The sequence below is a fragment of the Symsagittifera roscoffensis genome, chromosome 6 (assembly GCF_963678635.1).
Source record: "Symsagittifera roscoffensis chromosome 6, txSymRosc1.1, whole genome shotgun sequence".
Taxonomy (NCBI): domain Eukaryota; kingdom Metazoa; phylum Xenacoelomorpha; order Acoela; family Convolutidae; genus Symsagittifera; species Symsagittifera roscoffensis.
The window spans coordinates 25,704,166-25,721,108 of record NC_087067.1 but is presented as its reverse complement, the minus strand read 5'-3'; the positions used below and the strand labels follow the sequence as shown (position 1 = coordinate 25,721,108).

The 16,943-nt window shown below is 39.7% G+C and overlaps 2 protein-coding genes across 3 annotated transcripts in view; both read right to left on the bottom strand.

Moving 5' to 3' along the window:
• LOC134848361 (dmX-like protein 2) overlaps positions 1–11,184 on the bottom strand; it is a 37,177-nt gene extending 25,993 nt beyond the window's left edge. For both annotated transcript variants that reach the window (XM_063865769.1, XM_063865770.1), the window contains exons 1-6: positions 10,905–11,184; positions 7,057–7,149; positions 2,542–2,611; positions 1,783–2,158; positions 1,449–1,594; positions 1,062–1,271 (exon numbers count right to left, since the gene is read on the bottom strand). In XM_063865769.1, the coding sequence (XP_063721839.1) occupies positions 1,062–1,271; positions 1,449–1,594; positions 1,783–2,158; positions 2,542–2,611; positions 7,057–7,149; positions 10,905–11,168 (1,159 nt within the window). In that variant the 5' untranslated portion in view covers positions 11,169–11,184. The remainder of the gene's footprint in view (positions 1–1,061; positions 1,272–1,448; positions 1,595–1,782; positions 2,159–2,541; positions 2,612–7,056; positions 7,150–10,904) is intronic.
• The window catches only part of LOC134848232 (pre-rRNA-processing protein TSR1 homolog), a 311,724-nt gene that overhangs the window by 191,469 nt on the left and 103,312 nt on the right, over positions 1–16,943 (bottom strand). The gene's annotated exons all lie outside the window — the stretch shown is intronic.

The window sequence follows — 16,943 nt, the reverse complement described above, 5'->3', positions numbered from 1 at the left end:
TCAGCCACGGCAGCTTATTAGGAGTTGGAGGATAGAAGATTAAACATTAGGCACAAATGAAGCAGAAAACAGATGCTACGCAATTTTCAATGCTACAGTGAAATTTCCAAAAAAGTGAACACTTTACAGAACAGTGAACACTTTACAACACAAAAAGCAGCTCCATAAAGTGCAATAAGAAAAATTAGAAATAAACCTAGAATTAGTAAAAATTCGGATACATCTGAGATTGGAACCTGCGAACTGAGATTAAGAGCCTCACACACTAACCACTCAGCCAAGGACGCTTAATGGGCACCAAACACTAGCCACAAATAAAGCGGAGAGCAGATGCTATGCAATTTTAATGCTTCCAAAACATAGCCAATCGACTATTGGAAAAAAGTAATGAACGCAAGTAAACATTTAAAAAACACTGACATTGTTAAAAAAAATCTCAACTTTCGAATTTCAGAGAAAAAAAAGATGCCTTTAAGCTCTTTAAATTTCTAGAACAATTCATAATTGGCGCTTTTTTGAAAACATTAACCCAACTTGAGAAAACTGTATCAACAGATAAAGTTTTTATTCCGCTGGAAATCTTAATATATACCTAAGTGCATCAATATTTCAAGAATTTTTCCTAAAAAATAAACAAACAAAAAATCAGCAAGAGCTATATAAGAGTCTTCACTACGTTTATTACTCTTAATAAGTGAACAACTTAAATGAACACTTTTATTTGCGAGTTAGGTTAGAAAAAAAAGAAGGTTCGTAATAAATCACTAAGCTGATCACTAGTGTAATTAGAGAAAAAACTTTGATTGATTGACATTTTTTAGCCTCATTCGTTGATATTTTACTTGCGTCAACCATTCTGTTATTTTGACAATGAAGTTTTGAGCCTAAATTTTATTCTGTACGCTGCGTCCAATTTGCCTTTTCTGTAGCTTATCGATGTGTTCGGAGACCACCCAGAAAATGGTGTTAACTACCCTGCAAATTTTGAAAGCAGCACGTGACTGTAGTCTTGTTTAGATAGTAGCAATAGATATAAACAGCAGCAGCAATAAACAACTTACCTGTCTGTGGATTGATGACTGACACCAAATGGAAGCGACTAGGATTCCCATAAGCCATATCCGCAGCCGTCTTCAGCTGCTGTTGCTGCAGCTGTTCTACATGCACGAACTCTTCATTTGCCCCCATTTCACTCCTAGCTTCATAGCCAGACGAATCATCAGGAATCCGCCCACTATGAAGCTGTGATGATGCAGACTGCCATTTGGAGGCTGTAAAGCATAGGTTTCCATCATTTTATAGACTTGCAAACCATTAACTAACATACACTTCTACATCACACGACAACACCTAGGAAAACGCAAAATTCAAGGAAAAAGACGATTCGCAAAATAAACACGAGTAAAATAACCAAATTACAATGCTTATGGGAGTTTGGGTGAACTTACGGCTGTAGGAGGCAGATGCCAATCCTTCGACATTACAACTGAGGGTGAGAGAGACGTGGTGTCTACGAAGGGAGTCTGAGGTCTCGGCCCAGATTCTGCATTTGTTGTCACGACACGAGGTCAGCAAGTAGGACAGCACAGCATCCCTGCAACGAACATGATTCAACTACTAGACGCAAACAGAATCTACCAGTGGAATCACCCTTTCCCTCTCCTCCCGCCTTCAGTCTCTCGCGGAAACTAAGATGAAACAGGATGATTTTTCTGAGTGAGAGAAAAAATCCCCATGAAAAATCCCCCCACAGATGATTTTGCGTTTGAGACTTGTGCTTACTTTGGCATGAGATGACTAGTAGTGCGCCATGAGAAGCCGGTAACAGTACAGGGGTGTGCAATATAGACGTAGTTGTAAATGGCAGTTGAATTATTGTATGCTTGCTGTTCATTGCAGTCGTCTTCATGGTATAGTTGGCCTGTTGAATGCTGCGGCAGCGTGTACAGCTGCTTGTACCAAATCTTCACAAAACAGTCCTCTTTTCCCACCGTGGCGAAGTAGTGCCCGTTGGGCGAGAATTTGACTCTGCTGATTGGGTTGGGCGATCTATACTGCCAGGCACAGCACCAGTCTGCTTGTGTGTCCGCCGCACTCGATGACGCCGCCGCCTTCCACAGCTGAATTCGTTCAGCAGCAGCGGTAAGCAGCTGAGTGCCTGAAACCATCATTACCCTTGTTTTATGTTTCATGTAGCAATTTTTCAATGGTCAATTACTTGCAGCCGAACTATAAACAAACTTAAATTTCAAGTTGTTCAAGCGTCAAGCCTAAGTGAAGTGCTTCCTAGTTCACATGGTTGATTAGTTGACAAAATGATTAATGGTTCAGATGGGTGGTAGCATAAGAGTTAACGCACTTAAAGGGCTGTTTACTACAATTATAGTATCTTCGTTCGTGTTACCATTGCTTTTAAATTGTTTTCTGTTACCATTGCTAGTAATAGTTTCATTGGATTGGGGACCTGACTCTGAGACACCAAACTTGTTTCAATTAAAAAAAAATCGGACTTCAATGGCAATCAAAGTATAGAAATCGTACCATCTGGATTCCAGGACAGGCTGCTGACGAAGGACTCAAGTTGAAAGAAGCCAATTTCGTGCCACTTGATCTAATCAGTACATTTAAATATTCAAACTAAATTAGTGAACTATTGATAAAGCAAGCAATCTTTATACAAAGGCGAAGATGCACTTCGTGAACACAGGTGAGAAAATGGCAAAATAGCTTCAAATGAAAAAACTGAAAAATGGAAGAAAAAAAATTGAAAAAAAAAAAAAAAAAACGTATCATCTGCCGAAATTAAACCGACGTTCTTTTCCATTTCCCCCACCCCCTTCGTAAAATTACACAATGAAGTTATTGAATTGTGTTCCTGAGGCAATTTGCATATAATGAACGTTTAAAAAATTGTTCACTTGCTCACGCTGATACCTTTTATTGAATTGATTTTCATAAATCAAATTTCATTTTAAATAATTTCGTGAATCAAATTTCTGAAAAAAATCAAAGGGGGATCTGGAAAAGAGCAACGAACTGAAAATTATGAGCGTAACGTCCTCTCATCTCCACCATATGCGCTTGAAATAGGTTAATACAAGGAGCCAAAAAAGCGTATCGATAACATGTTATTAAACTGCCCAAGCTATGCAGCAAAAAAGAAAACTATTGTGCGAATTGGATTAGAAAAAAAATTAGATCGTAATATGCCACAACGACCTCTAGCTTGCTTGTCTAGTTACACAACCATGCGAAGTAGCCCTCCGCAAAACTTTGCGGACCGAAGAAATCAGAATCTCACAGATAAATTATTACAATTTCAAATATCAGCTTATCAAAACTGATCAGCAACGATAAATTGACCCGAACAATTCATTGGTTAAATTTACATAAAAGCTAAGCGCAGCACCATTTTCAATACAGCACAAACTTAGCATGGCGAATTAGCCGCCAGAAATGAGCCGAAGTCAAAAATTTAGATCTAGCAAAATTTCATTGCCTTGAACAAAATGAAGAAAATATTTTGAAAAAAAAATGCCAAGTATACAAACAAAAATTACATCAGCATCTGAACAAAACTTACGAAGCCGTAACAAAGCCGATCTGAGCAGACAGCCTTTAAGCTGAAAAAAGTTTTCATAAACAGTAAAAAAAACTATTAAAAAAACACAAAAGCTATAGAAACTTTTTACTCAAACAACAAAAGAAAGCGAGAACAATTTCAAAGAAGTCGAAAAAATTGAAACCGAAGAAGGACAAGACAGAAGCAAAGCTCAACTTCGCACCATTTGCAATACAATGCATAAATTGAAATTCAAGCAAGAGCATGTTATTCTGAAATATTTTCAGCGAACTAAAGTACCGAAAAAAATTTGTTGTCTGCGATATTGATTTGGATTGCTCAAACTTAGATTGATCTCGTCTAATACATGCGAAAAGCTAGAGCCCACAAACCTCAAGCGCCAAAAATCTACCGAAAAATTTCTGCGTTGGTGACTGATGGATAGCTGATGTATCGATGGATGGCTGGATTGATAGCTCATGGATGGATCGATGGAGGGAGGCCTGGCTGGATGGCTGCATGGAAGGTTAGCTGATTTAAGCATGAATAGATAGCTCAATGACTGAATTGACCGATGGATGGATGACTGGCTAGATGGAGGGATGGCTATATCAAGGGCTGTATAGAACAATGGATGGCTATACAGAAAGGTGGATGAATATTTGACTGAACCTATGGTTGGATCGATGAATTGGTAGATGGATTGCTGGTGGAGGTACAGATCGATGGCTGGTTGGATCGATGGGCAACTGCATAGATGGATGACTGATGGATAAAAGGATGGCTGGTTGCATGGATGAATTATGGGTGGCTAGTTGGACAGAGGGTGGATGGATTGCTAGTTGAATGAATAGATCATAATTCCTTGGTGTATGACTGGTTGGTTTGAGGGACGGAAGGATGAATGGCTGCATGGTTATCTGGAAAAACGGATGGCTGGGGGATCGATGGAAGTTTGGAAAGCATGCTGGTTGCATTGATGGGCAATGGATGGCTGAATGGATAGCTGGTGGGATGAATGGACGGATAATGTATGGCTAAACAGAAAGGCGGCTTGATGGATGGAAAGATAGCTGGATAAATGACTGAGTGTAAGAATGGATGGCTGGAAGGTTGAATGGATGGTTTGATAGATTGCTGTTTGGATGGATGGACGAATGAATTGACGGTCGAAGAACTAATGAAGGAATGATGAATAGAAGGATTGGTGGATGGCTGGCTGGATAGATGCCTGGATGAATGGATGGTTCAAAGCATGGATGGGTAGATATATGGATGAATGAGTTCCTGGTCACCTGAATCGATGGATGGCTGTATAGATTAAGGAGGGATGGACGATGGGTGGCTAGATGGACGCATGGCTAGCTGGATGGAGGATGGATGCCGTAATGTATGGGTGGTTAGATTGATAGACATGGGTTGGCTTGACGGATAGATTGTTGGCATGAACTGTGAATGGCTAGATAGATGTATGGCTTGATAGAAAGCTGAGTGGACGGAGGGCTGAATGAGTGGTCGGAAAAACTGAGAGATGTTTACGGGAGATGGTTAGATGGATAGCTTGATATATTGCTAGTTGGATTACTTAACGGATGCTGGATGACTAGATTATTGGATGCCCTGCCTTACCCCTCCTCAATCTACTCTGCATTGTTCCTCCTGTTTCTGTCCTACTGTGCGCTGCCCTGCCTCGCCCTTCTTCGCACTACACAGGCATAGCCCCTCGCCCGGTCCTACGCCGCTTTGCGCTTCCCTACCCAGCCTTGCCACGCCTCACCATGTGCACCCTTGCGCTGTCCTGACTTTCCTTGCGCTTTCCTACTCTTTGTTCCTCTCCGCCCCTCCTACCTTGTCCCTCCTCGTCCTGCCTTGCCCTGCCCTGTCCTACCCAGGTCCTGCCCCTCACCCTACCCATCTGTCTCTGTGCCGCTTTGCGCTTCCCTACCCTGCCTTGCCGCACCATGTACACCCTTGCTCTGTCCTGACTTTACCCCGACCTTGCCCCTCCCCGCCATTACCCCGACCTTGCCCCTCCCCGCCCGGCTCTGCTTTGCATTCCGCCACCCTGCCTTGCCCATCCTCGAACTGCCCTACCATACCTTACCACTCCTCGCCCTGCCCCGCCGTCTTGCTTTGCGCTACCCCACCCTGCCTTGTCCCTACTCGACATGCCCTGGATTGCCCTCCTCGTCAGTCCTGTGATGCCCTCCTCGTCCAGTCCTCCGATGCCTACCCTGCCTTGCCGCTCTTCGCCCTGCCTTGCCGCTCCTCGTCCTCCCTGGCTTTGCACTGCACTGTTTCTTAAGCACTGTAATATACGATACAGCATAAACGTGCCAAACTTCGTTCGTTTCTGAAAGCTTAAACAAGGAGAAATGCGGTTCAACTTAAACATGGAGAGATAGGTCGGCGGATAGAAATATATAATAGATGCTGACTGCAATTTCGTCGATTTTCGGAACAAAATCGTTCCGGTAATCAAGTAGCAAGCGGTTGCAACACAGTTGCTGATCGAAAGGGTAAACAGAGCCAACAAATATTTAGATAGGTGTCTATTAACTCAATGAGAAAAAACGGCAGGCAAAACCGTTAACCGAAAATCAATTAGAAAATGAGAAAAACCGAACAAATTGCTCATTATCAAAAAACAAAGAACTATCAATTTCAGTAAACTTGGCTAATTGTATTTCAAACCTGCGATTTCATGATTAAGATTCTCATGCCCTTCCCAAAAAAACTTCAAAAGCTAGCCACAAATGAAGCAGAGAACGGCAGAGCAGAAATTTCCAATGATACAGATGGTGATTATAGCAAAAGTGTCACCAAATGAACATTTTTATTTGCGAGTTTGGTTAGAAAAAAGAAAGAGTCATTCTAGTGCAATAACAATCGTTGCTCGATTGCTTGTTTTGCTCAAAATAAGACAAACTAATATAAAACTTCTAACCAGTTTTTCTCGACACTGGGTCAATTATTTGGGCCGATAACACTTGACTAGGGACAAGACGAAACTGACAAACCAAACCGAAATAAAAAGAACTCAATGTCGTCTAGACTCAGCGAGGCTGCAACAACATCAAAAAAAACTTTGAAAATTTTGTCGCGTATACAAAATCCGTAGACATAGCGCAAACCAAAATAACGCAAAACTAGTCAATCAAGCACGGAAACAAATTTAGCCGAAAAAAAAATAATTTAAAAAACTTTCAATCGTTTCAACAAAATAATCTCATTCATATCAACACAAGCATGTGGCATATATCTAAACGAGGTCACTAGATTGTAGGTAACCTGCATGGCAAAAATTACAACACTAATAAATATTAACCCGAAAAAGATACGGCATTACCGAGTTGATTATCCTATTACATAAAACTGCTAACGATACCGTCTGCAGTAAATAAGGTGATAATTTCAATCCCGGAGCAATTTGGTAAACTTGTATAAAAAAGGGGCGTATAAACTTTTGTAAATAAATATTGATACTGACTTACGTTTCCCGGTTCATTTCTGGATGCAAATGAAAACTTGCCATCAATAGATTTCGGTTTAAAGAGATAGATGTGATGAGCATAGGATGCTGCTATCTAAAACAGAAACTTTTTAAATTGTAGATACTTCCGCTGAGACGACAAAATTAAACGCTAATTCTTATTTTCACTGGGTAAAATGAGGACAACATTTAATTCTAACTCGCACAAACCCCTTACATAGACCTAAGGCAAATGATCAGTGCAACAATCCATTAATTTCCAAAACTTCGCTTCCAGTACTTGCCAGTTTATTGCGGGTCTATATGCCAATTTCCATGGGAAGGACTATTTTCTCTATTACACGAAGAAAAAAATTGTTAATTCGATTTTAACCATTGGGGCATTCAAGAGTGCAAAAGTTCAAAAAACAAACAATTCAATTTCCAAATGAAAACATTTTCAAAAAATTAATTGTACGTCAAATATCAATGAAATTAAGTGAACTTAACTAACAATGTATAATGGATACATGTTTACATTAATAACATTGATAAACATTATGGCAAATGGAGTTGTAGATTTTTTCCTAGAGAAACTTTTTCATAATTATTAAACATAGGTTGCCACTGATGGATCTTGTTCAAATAATAATTGAAAATAGTTCTTGAATTTGATCGTCGCTCGTCTGTGCGTAACTATATGACAAAAGTTACCTTCTTTCTCAAATCGTACTCGTTACAGATACTGTTTTTGAAGAGCGAGCAAGGAAAAGGTTTTGGGCGAGGAACCGACCTAGGAACAGGGTATGTTTTGAAGAGCGATCAAGGAAAATGGGTATTTTCCAATCAAGGAAAAAGAGTATGGCCAACACGCTATACTTCAGTTTTAAATCAGATGATAAATCGAACTTCGCACAATCGTATCAGATTTTTAAGGCCCAGCTCTGTTGTTTTTCGAGTGATATCATTAGATTGGCTGATATTCCACTGAGAAGTATGGCCTGATAATGTAGATGGTAAATTAGTGCGTGAACTATAAGAAGGCAAGTTTTGATTGATTCATTTCAACTTCCTCATGGAGCAGTAAAAACTGTTCATATTACTGCAAGGTATTCGATATTTTTACGTGGTTTCACGAATGCTTCTTTGCTGAATAAAATAAGTTCAATTTTTTTAAAACTCAATTGCAAGGAATGCCTATTAAAATTGATAAAATTTTGCAACTGTTTTCTAGTTCTTTTATGGCTAAATCTGCAATTTAATTTTCGCAAAGTGGTGAGGAATCATCTGCATCCTGTACTACTTTGCAAGAAATCGGTAATTACTTGTTCAAGTCGTTAAATTAAAAAACAGAACAAATATCAGCGGTCCTAAAACAGTGCCCTGAAAGACACCTTACCTTGGTGTATTGAAATCCAATCTGATTCAGTGTTGTTGACAATTGTTTTCTGTTCTCGGTGGCCGATGAAAGAATTTATCATTTCTATCGCAATTTCAGAAAAATTCAAAATCTTAGTTTTGTAGAAGAAACTTATAATCAGTAGAGTCGAGTGCTTCAGACAGATCTGATTAAAAGCAAGCAACAAAACTATTGCTGACTCATTGTTAGAAAACAATTTTTTGAATATTTCGAAAAAAAAGCGTATAAAGTTTTTTTGAATACAGAAAATAATGCACCTTTGATTGAGATTGAACTGCCAATTTAGGGTCGTCTTGTTTGTATACTGGAGTAACAATTGCTTTCTTAAGCTTCTGTAGAAGATAATGTTTTCAAAATGTTAATTAGAAAAGAAAGTGCGATGCGTATATACTTCATTCTAACACGCCTTTAGCGCCGATGCCGGAAAGTCAGACGGCGCCGATGGCTTTTTAGAAGTGATTTTTTAAACTTTCTATTTTGCACTCAAAGTTATTTAAAAAATCTGAAAAAAAATTTCTCAAAGAAAGAACTGGATTGTTGTATTGTTTTCGTAAAAACAAGATTGTGTTGAAAATTTGTAGTTGAGCAGATTTGCCATTTTAAAATTGTTTGTTACTATTTCTCCGGCAGAAGTTTTCAAGCAGAGAAACAAAATTCTCTAATTTTCAAGTACTGTTGATGCTATAAAAAGTATATACAGGATGCTCACTCTGGGTTTGTCGTTACGCCAAAAATTGATTTTTGCCAAGCACACTTTTAATTTATAGTACAACGTGGTTGGTGAAACTGTTGTAGATTAATTCGAGGTAGCTATGACTAATAAAACAATTGGTTCTAGCAAGGTATGAATTGAGCTCTTCTTCTGAGTAATTTCTTAATCGTAGATTTTGTTTTCTGGTTGAGTTTTAGCAGGAGATTTTAGTTCAGTTGTAAGGTTTGGGATAGTATGTATGTTCGTGTTGACACCTTATCTTAATATATGAGGGTCACCAAGCATCCCCTCTTATCACCTCCAACATATAGTAATGACCATTGACTTAATTGATTGATCTTTCAAACAAATAAATATAACTAGCGTGTACCGCACCTCCGGTGCTTCGAATTTTCAACAACTCAAAAACCTATTCTTTGAGTGTACTCTGACAGCACCCAATTACAGAGTTCGTAATTAAAAATTTTATTTTGATGAACCATAAAGTTTTGTGAAAATTTTAAATTGAAAATGAACAAAAAAACGTAACATCTCGGAAACTGAAAGAAATTGAGCAGTCGCATTTGGATGTAAGATTTGCAACTCCTGAGAGTAACTTCAAATTTTGTAAAATTTTTCATTCGATTTTTTAATTCAAATTTTGAAAAACCATAAAAATGTGTGACATTTTTTTAATATCCAAGTTTATAATGAATTAAGAAACGTCACATCCAGGAATTTGAAAGCAATTGAGCAGTGGCATTTGGACGCAAGATTTGCAGCTCCTGAGAGTACCCTGACAGTACCCAAATACAACGTTGAGAAATTCAGATTTTCAGAAACTTCACCTTAAGTTTTTTGAGAGGTATTTTTTTGAAAACCAGAAAAAATTCACATTTCGAAAACTACCAAAATTTAGTTGATTCGGGTTTCAGAAAGATGGGTACTGTTTTGTAAGGTGCTTCAAAATTATAAGGGAAAAAGATTGTATCGGGAGACTCTTTCTCGTCTGCATCAAAATATTTCAAATTGTAATTTCATAAAATGACTAAAATGCAACAGTAGGATTGCGCAGAGTCAGTTGATTTAACAAGTTCGGGAAATTCAACTATTTGTTTTGCGCGGATTATATGATAGATTCAAAAATATCTTTATCGTTTTTTAGACGTGGTTTTGATTTCTATCCAAATACTATCGAATTTTTTCATACAGAAAAATTAGATCTTGTCGTTTTCTTTTTGGGCTGAGCGTTCTGGTTACTAGGAATATAACCGAACCACTTGTTAGTGCAGATGATTAATACTGGCATTTTCAGACCTGTAATGAACTGGTAAGTCCTAGAAACCAAATTTAGATTTTTAATAAAAGTCGGGGTACAAGTGTAATAGACGGGCCCTAATTCACATTAGTTTTAAGCAAACCCAGCAGTTAACTAAATTTTCAAACGTAATAACCTGCCTCGTTTGCTTTAACTGATTCGATAATTTTGAATTTTGATTGACATCACTGAAGCAATAAACTGATTAAACATGAGGCACTCTATTTACATTAGAGACCCGGTTAGTTTCCCGAGACCCCTCTTTCACACTGGTATTATGGTTAGCTCTGATCATTTGCTTCCGGTCTATGATAAAAAACAATTTGAGTTCGGAGTAAATGTTGTCGAAATGGACATTGAAAACATTTTGGACAAAATCCCCGAATAGGCGATAATTTTTGTCCGCTAGTGTAGAAGGACAATTGAATTTTTTTAACTCACCATTCCTTCCGAAGAAGAGCATTCTACACATCCAACTTGAATATTCCCGTACTTAATTCCAGGGATTATTTGCAATGTTTCCAAGTTGCATGTGAGTATGACTAAATTAGTTCCAGAGCCATACACAATAAAGGACGTGGTGTTTAAGTAACCCACGGAGTAGCAATTGTCACCCGGGTTTACTGCACCTGTGAAAACTTGATGCCTGTTTAAATGAACAAGGTCGTACCATTTTATTTCCGATGGTTTAAGTACTTCTTTCATAAGCACCTGCAAACAACCAATTAACAAATTTGAGGACCAGCACAATCTATGCAACACGATCAATTTCCAAACATAAAAAAGGATTGTAACATCCGCCCAAATACTACACAGCGACGGAGCGTAGAAAAAGTACCTATTAACGACTGGCAGGCGTCAGTTACCTTAATCCTACTCGTTTTTCACCGTCTCGACCTTGCCAGTTGATTTTCTGGTCTGTTTAGGGCTCAGTAAAAAGTTACTATTTTTAGGCCATCAGTCAAACGACTTTTGATCAGCTTTCGTTTACATGCGAACACAACCACATAGCTGAGTCTCGGATCCTCAGACTACGTGATTGCCATTAAAAACACGGCTCGAACAACCTATTTTAATATGTTTTTGTGTGACAGTTCTATATTGGTCCATTGGAGATGGATTGACCCTTTCCTCTTTCTAGCTTGTCATATTCTAAAATATCAAATTATACCGGTGTTAATTCAGAGTTCTACGACATCCAAGTAGCTACAAAGTCAGTTTTATATAGTCCCTTTACATACAACAGTCTCTGGGGGACCAAGCCTCCGCTCCCGTAATCTTCCCGAGATAACGCTGATATCTCTCCCAATTTGTGGCACGGGAGGGTTCCGTGGAAAATTCCTTCCCCACTGAAGCTTTGTGACATTCGACCAGAATGGCCAAAATGTAATTTATGCAGGATTCGAATTTTGAGCAGTAAGCCTTCCGAGTTGATGATTTCGAAGGATTAGCGACGTTATTGGAACGTTTAGCCAAACGGTGAGGGCTAGAATATTCTAGTATTTTAAATTTTCAAAAATTCGGATGATGACGTCACATTTCTGAGAAATGCTGAAACGGCCATTTTAACAAAAAAGCGAGTAAAAAACAGAACAACTTTATCTGTGATTGCGAACAGAACGAAAATCGAGATTAAAGAAAAACAACAACGAACTACAATAGCAGAAAACGTTCCAAGTTGCAACTATTGTGCTGCTACAATAGTTGCAAGGCCGTTGCCAACAACGGTGAAGGGTGAGAACCAGCCTTCCGGATTGGTGTGCAATTGAACTTGAGGAGCTTGATTCACTGGATTCAAGAATCCGGAAGGGTTTCGGGACTGGAACTTTTAGCCTTTTATATAAACTTTTAGCTTCTTGTCATGTCCTGAATTGAATTTAATTAACAACTGGATTCATTTTGATAAGGATGAGAAGCTAGGAGTTGGGGGAAAGGGTTGATCCATCTTCGATGGAGATGATGATTTTTATCTACTGAACAAAAACAATAGTAATATAATAAGTAGTAGCCCTGTTTTTAGGAGTGACCTCGTGGTCTGGGGATACTGAGACCCAGCCATGAGCTCACTATCTTTGCATGTAATTCAGTTAATTTGAGCGTTCTGGTCGAAGCCGGAGAGCAGTAACGTTTTTGTCGACCCGATGTAAGAAAGACCACCGAAAAGTACTGGCTTGGTAGAGACGGTGAAAAACATGCAAAGCTCTGTTTAGACGCTAGCCAGTCGTCTTAAGACTTAGTTTTGTTATCCGTCGATATGTATCTTCCGGGCGAATGTTACATGTATGTTTTTATGGCGCTCCTGGGTGTTATTCTTTTTTAACATCATGACCGGCAGAACCGTTAACGAGCACTCCGCGCCGAGCGGATGCTCACATTAACGCCCTTAATAGGCCTAAACCGCCGGGGTGGAAGGGTAGTTCGGAACGCGGCGGCCTTCCGAATTGCCGTGAATAGTTTTTTAACCTAGTTAAGACCGAAAATTCACGAACCAGGAAGGGTGGGGGGATCGGCCGTCCCCTCGTCCCCTGAGTGGTTGGTGACCAAAAACACTTAAAGATATAAGTAAAACCAAACAAAAAGTAGTATAGTACCCAAGAAAAACAAAAAACATAAAAAATAACCGAAAAAACCAAAAACAGTAAAAAAGTAAAAAATCAGTAGAAATCATCCCCCCAGAAAAGATGTGATTCAACCCCCCCGTTTGTTGTTGATAGATATATTGTTGTTACAGGCATTTATATCAGTCAGGATCGTTACGATCAATTTTGAGGCCCGTTTGTGAGGCTTGTACTGTAGGGTTATTTGAGCATTTAAGCACGTTAATGATAAATTGCGCTCAATCCGGAAGGGTCAGCTGATTTGCGCTCAATTCGGAAGGGTCTTGGGTGAAGACCGATCCGGCAAGCAGTACAAGGAGCAACAAGAAGGGGCTCAACGACAACAACAATCGACTGTTGGGTATCGTTAACAAGTTTTGTATCCCTTTTGGTACAAAAAGTAAGATAGTAATCTGTGGGGGGCTCGACAGTGCTGCACTGTAGTGACCCTTCACCGAACTGCGAATATCCGAGTTAAGCACCTTAATTCGGATAATAAACAAACCCGGAGGGGTATAGTATTACTAATATTATTATTTATATAGCCTATATTAATAGTCTTATATCGTTTTTCAGTGAAAAACAACGAAAACAGACCGGTTTTTAGGGTCAAAATAGCGATATTTTGATCCCCCCACTAGTCGCGATTTTTGAGATATCGATATTTTTTGAAACGGAAAAAAGCGCTAAGTTAGTGTGTTACATCGTAACTGCACTACTGTAATAAGTAGAACCGGTTAACTTTAGTTCGGAAGTGGTTGGAACTAGTTTGGTACCAAAAACCAAATTTTCCCAATTTTTGATAGTAAGAAACACTATAAAATCAGAAAATTTTTTGAAATCTTTGAGTTAGGACAGTAAAAATAGTTGTTCGGACAACGTCCACTAGTGAATCTACGAGTTTTAAAACCCGCTACCCGAAAGCCTTCCGGGTTGCAGAGAAATCGAACATAACGTGTTTGATTTGGTGGATTCATCAATCCGGAGGGGTCCAGGTAGCATAGTTTTTCGCAAATTTTTTCTGCAAAAGCGTTTTAGATCGGGTCTTTTACATTGAACTAGAAGAGTATAGGCCTTGTGAGCTCAGATCAATAATTTTTAGGTCGAAAGGACCAGATTTGCGGAAAAAGTTAGGCGGAACCTATAAGAGCGAAAATTTTTGAATTTGGAAAAAAGACGTTTTGGTTAATAACTTTGGAACTACAGAGCATATCGAGTCAATCTTGGTACCATTAGATCAGAAATTAGCTGAACTTACTAGTAAGAAAGAGAATTACTCGAAAAAGCGAGCGAGAAAATTTTTTGAGATTGTTTTTAGCAAATTACACAAATCCGGAGGGGTACACCCTTCACGTTTTATAAATTTTTCTGAAAAACCCAGAACCCCTACCAAAAGTTGATAGCGATTGAACTAAGTAACATAGGACAGTTCTAGACAAAAAGGGAGGGCTGAAGGCACAAGACAACCATAATAGAGTCGAAATTAGGCAAGTGATAAGACCCTTCACCGTTAGTGTGAATTGTCAAATAAGTGCCTTAACTTCAATCCGGAGGGGTCTAGGAAAGGACCCTATACCCTTCCCAGTTAATTCAACCAGCATAAAAGCAACGCAGAACGAATCCGGAGGGGTATAAGCTGAAATTAAGAAAACTACAAAAAGCTACTTTGACAGAGCTAAGGGCTCCCAATCCGGAGGGGTCGAAATTTTTCAAAGTCAGAGGGGTCCGAATCCGGAGGGGTCTCTCTTCCACAAAACCGGAGGGGTCCGAATCCGGAAGGGTCTTATAGTTGCTAATTCGGAGGGGTTCAAATCCGGAGGGGTCTAATATTAACTAACTAGGAGGGGTGCCAATCCGGAGGGGTGCCAATCCGGAGGGGTCCAAATTCTGACAGTCCGGAAGGGTCCTATTTGTACCAATCCGGAGGGGTATTATTTTATTAAGGACTTAGGTAAACGAAAGAAAGACTAAAAAGCGAGAGGTATTAGGTTATTAATAAACAGGCTAGGTATCAGTGACTGCACTGGTAACTTGCCTTTCAAAACGAACCAGACTAATACAAAACAGATCCGAACTCGGATATTCGCGACACTAAGTCTAAATTAGAAAGAGCGTGACTCATTGGTGTGGATTGAAACATAATACGTTTTTGTAAAAAGTGACTGCCCTGAGGATTTTAGTAGGTCTAGCTCGGGCAGTCCGAAGGCAGATAGGTAACACAATACTCGGTGGGTGCAATAGACGCCCACTTGAGAAAATAACTGCCTTCAAAGTTTTGTCTGTTTGGTGCAGCACCAAGCAGGGAAAGCTTTTTCTTTAAAAGACAGGTTCGACTATTGTACTGCGACCAACTAAGAGTACAAGACACATACGTTTTTTTATATATACATTCATATTGTGTCAATATATATTTTTTGTTTTTGATTTTAAATCAACCTAAACTGTGTTTGATTGGGTAGTGAGTACACTATCTTTTAAATTGACTGATAACATCATATTGTGCTAGTTTCCAGATCTTTGGACCGATAATCGGCTAGTGTGAATAAATTTTATACCAACTGTACTCTGACAACATACAGGGATTCGTGGTCACTATTTAATAGAATCTGGTGAAATTTATTGTGTTGTGTCATTATTATTGTTAATAAAACTATAAGGTCTCTAGCAATTGAGTCAAGAGTAGGCATAGGAAAGTGACAAATAAAGAATGAGTTTAGACAAGTCAAGGATACCAAAACGAGGTAATAGCTCTAGGAAATTCATACCTGAAAAGCAAAGAAAAACGATGACCGATCCTTTTGTGGATTGGATCAAGCGAACCCGGTCCGATAAAGAAGGGACGGTTTCAGGCAGAATGGTTGAAACGAGAAGTCAAAAGACCTCAGAAGAGCGAAGAGAACTGTTAGAAGTGGAGGTCAATACGGACCATACCATGAACGACAACCAGGGAGTAAATGGACTGGAAGGGAGAGGCAGAAGGCTGGCGAGTGAATCTACTCCGGTAGAACAAGGCCATGATTTTGCCACTTCCACCGGGACGTTGGATCGAGAGGAGATGTCGGAACTGTCCGACATCTCAACTGAAGTAACGGCAACTAGAAGATCTCCGACAGACAACACTATGATGGCAAGCGGAACTGGAAAACAAACAACCTCATCATCGTTCTCAGAAAGAATGAAGAACACCTTCGGAAACATCTTTCCATTCAGCATGGGAGGAGGAGCAGGAAACGATGGGGAGTCCCAGGAGGAAGAGGATGAAGAGGAGCAAGGGGACTTTGGATCTCAAGTCAGTCTCAATAGTTCGATCCAGGAGAGTGAGGCACACGTCGGAAGAGAGACTGGAACCATGGATAAATTTGGTGTAGTGACAACGATAAGCACAGAGGCAAACACACCGGGCCAGTCGAAGAACTTCGCGATTAGGACAAGTTCGGAGCCACAACCTGAAGAGAGTAGAACCAGAGGGCTTGGCAACGCGTTAGCGGATCCTGAAATAGATAATGATAAAACGTCAAGACAGAGAGTCAAGGCCCGGATCTCTACCAGCACGAAGCTACCTGGGACCGACAGAGTTACACCACCACTAGTGACGCCACTCATGGATAACGGGGCAGCACTAGAGGAAGCCTTAAACAACATAGTGGGCAGTTTAGGAGACCAAAATGAACAGATGTCGATAAGGATGAGTGAACTGGAAAGAGCAGTTCACATTGAAAGAGAAAGTCTGCGGGAAGAAATAAACCGCAACAGACAAGAAGTTGGCAGAAGCGAAAAACGCTTGAAAGAAAGAACGGACGAACATATGACGAGGAACTTGTCGCGAATGACAAGAGAGGCGGAACAGAGGGAGTTACGCTTAAGAGCCGACATGGAGAAGTTA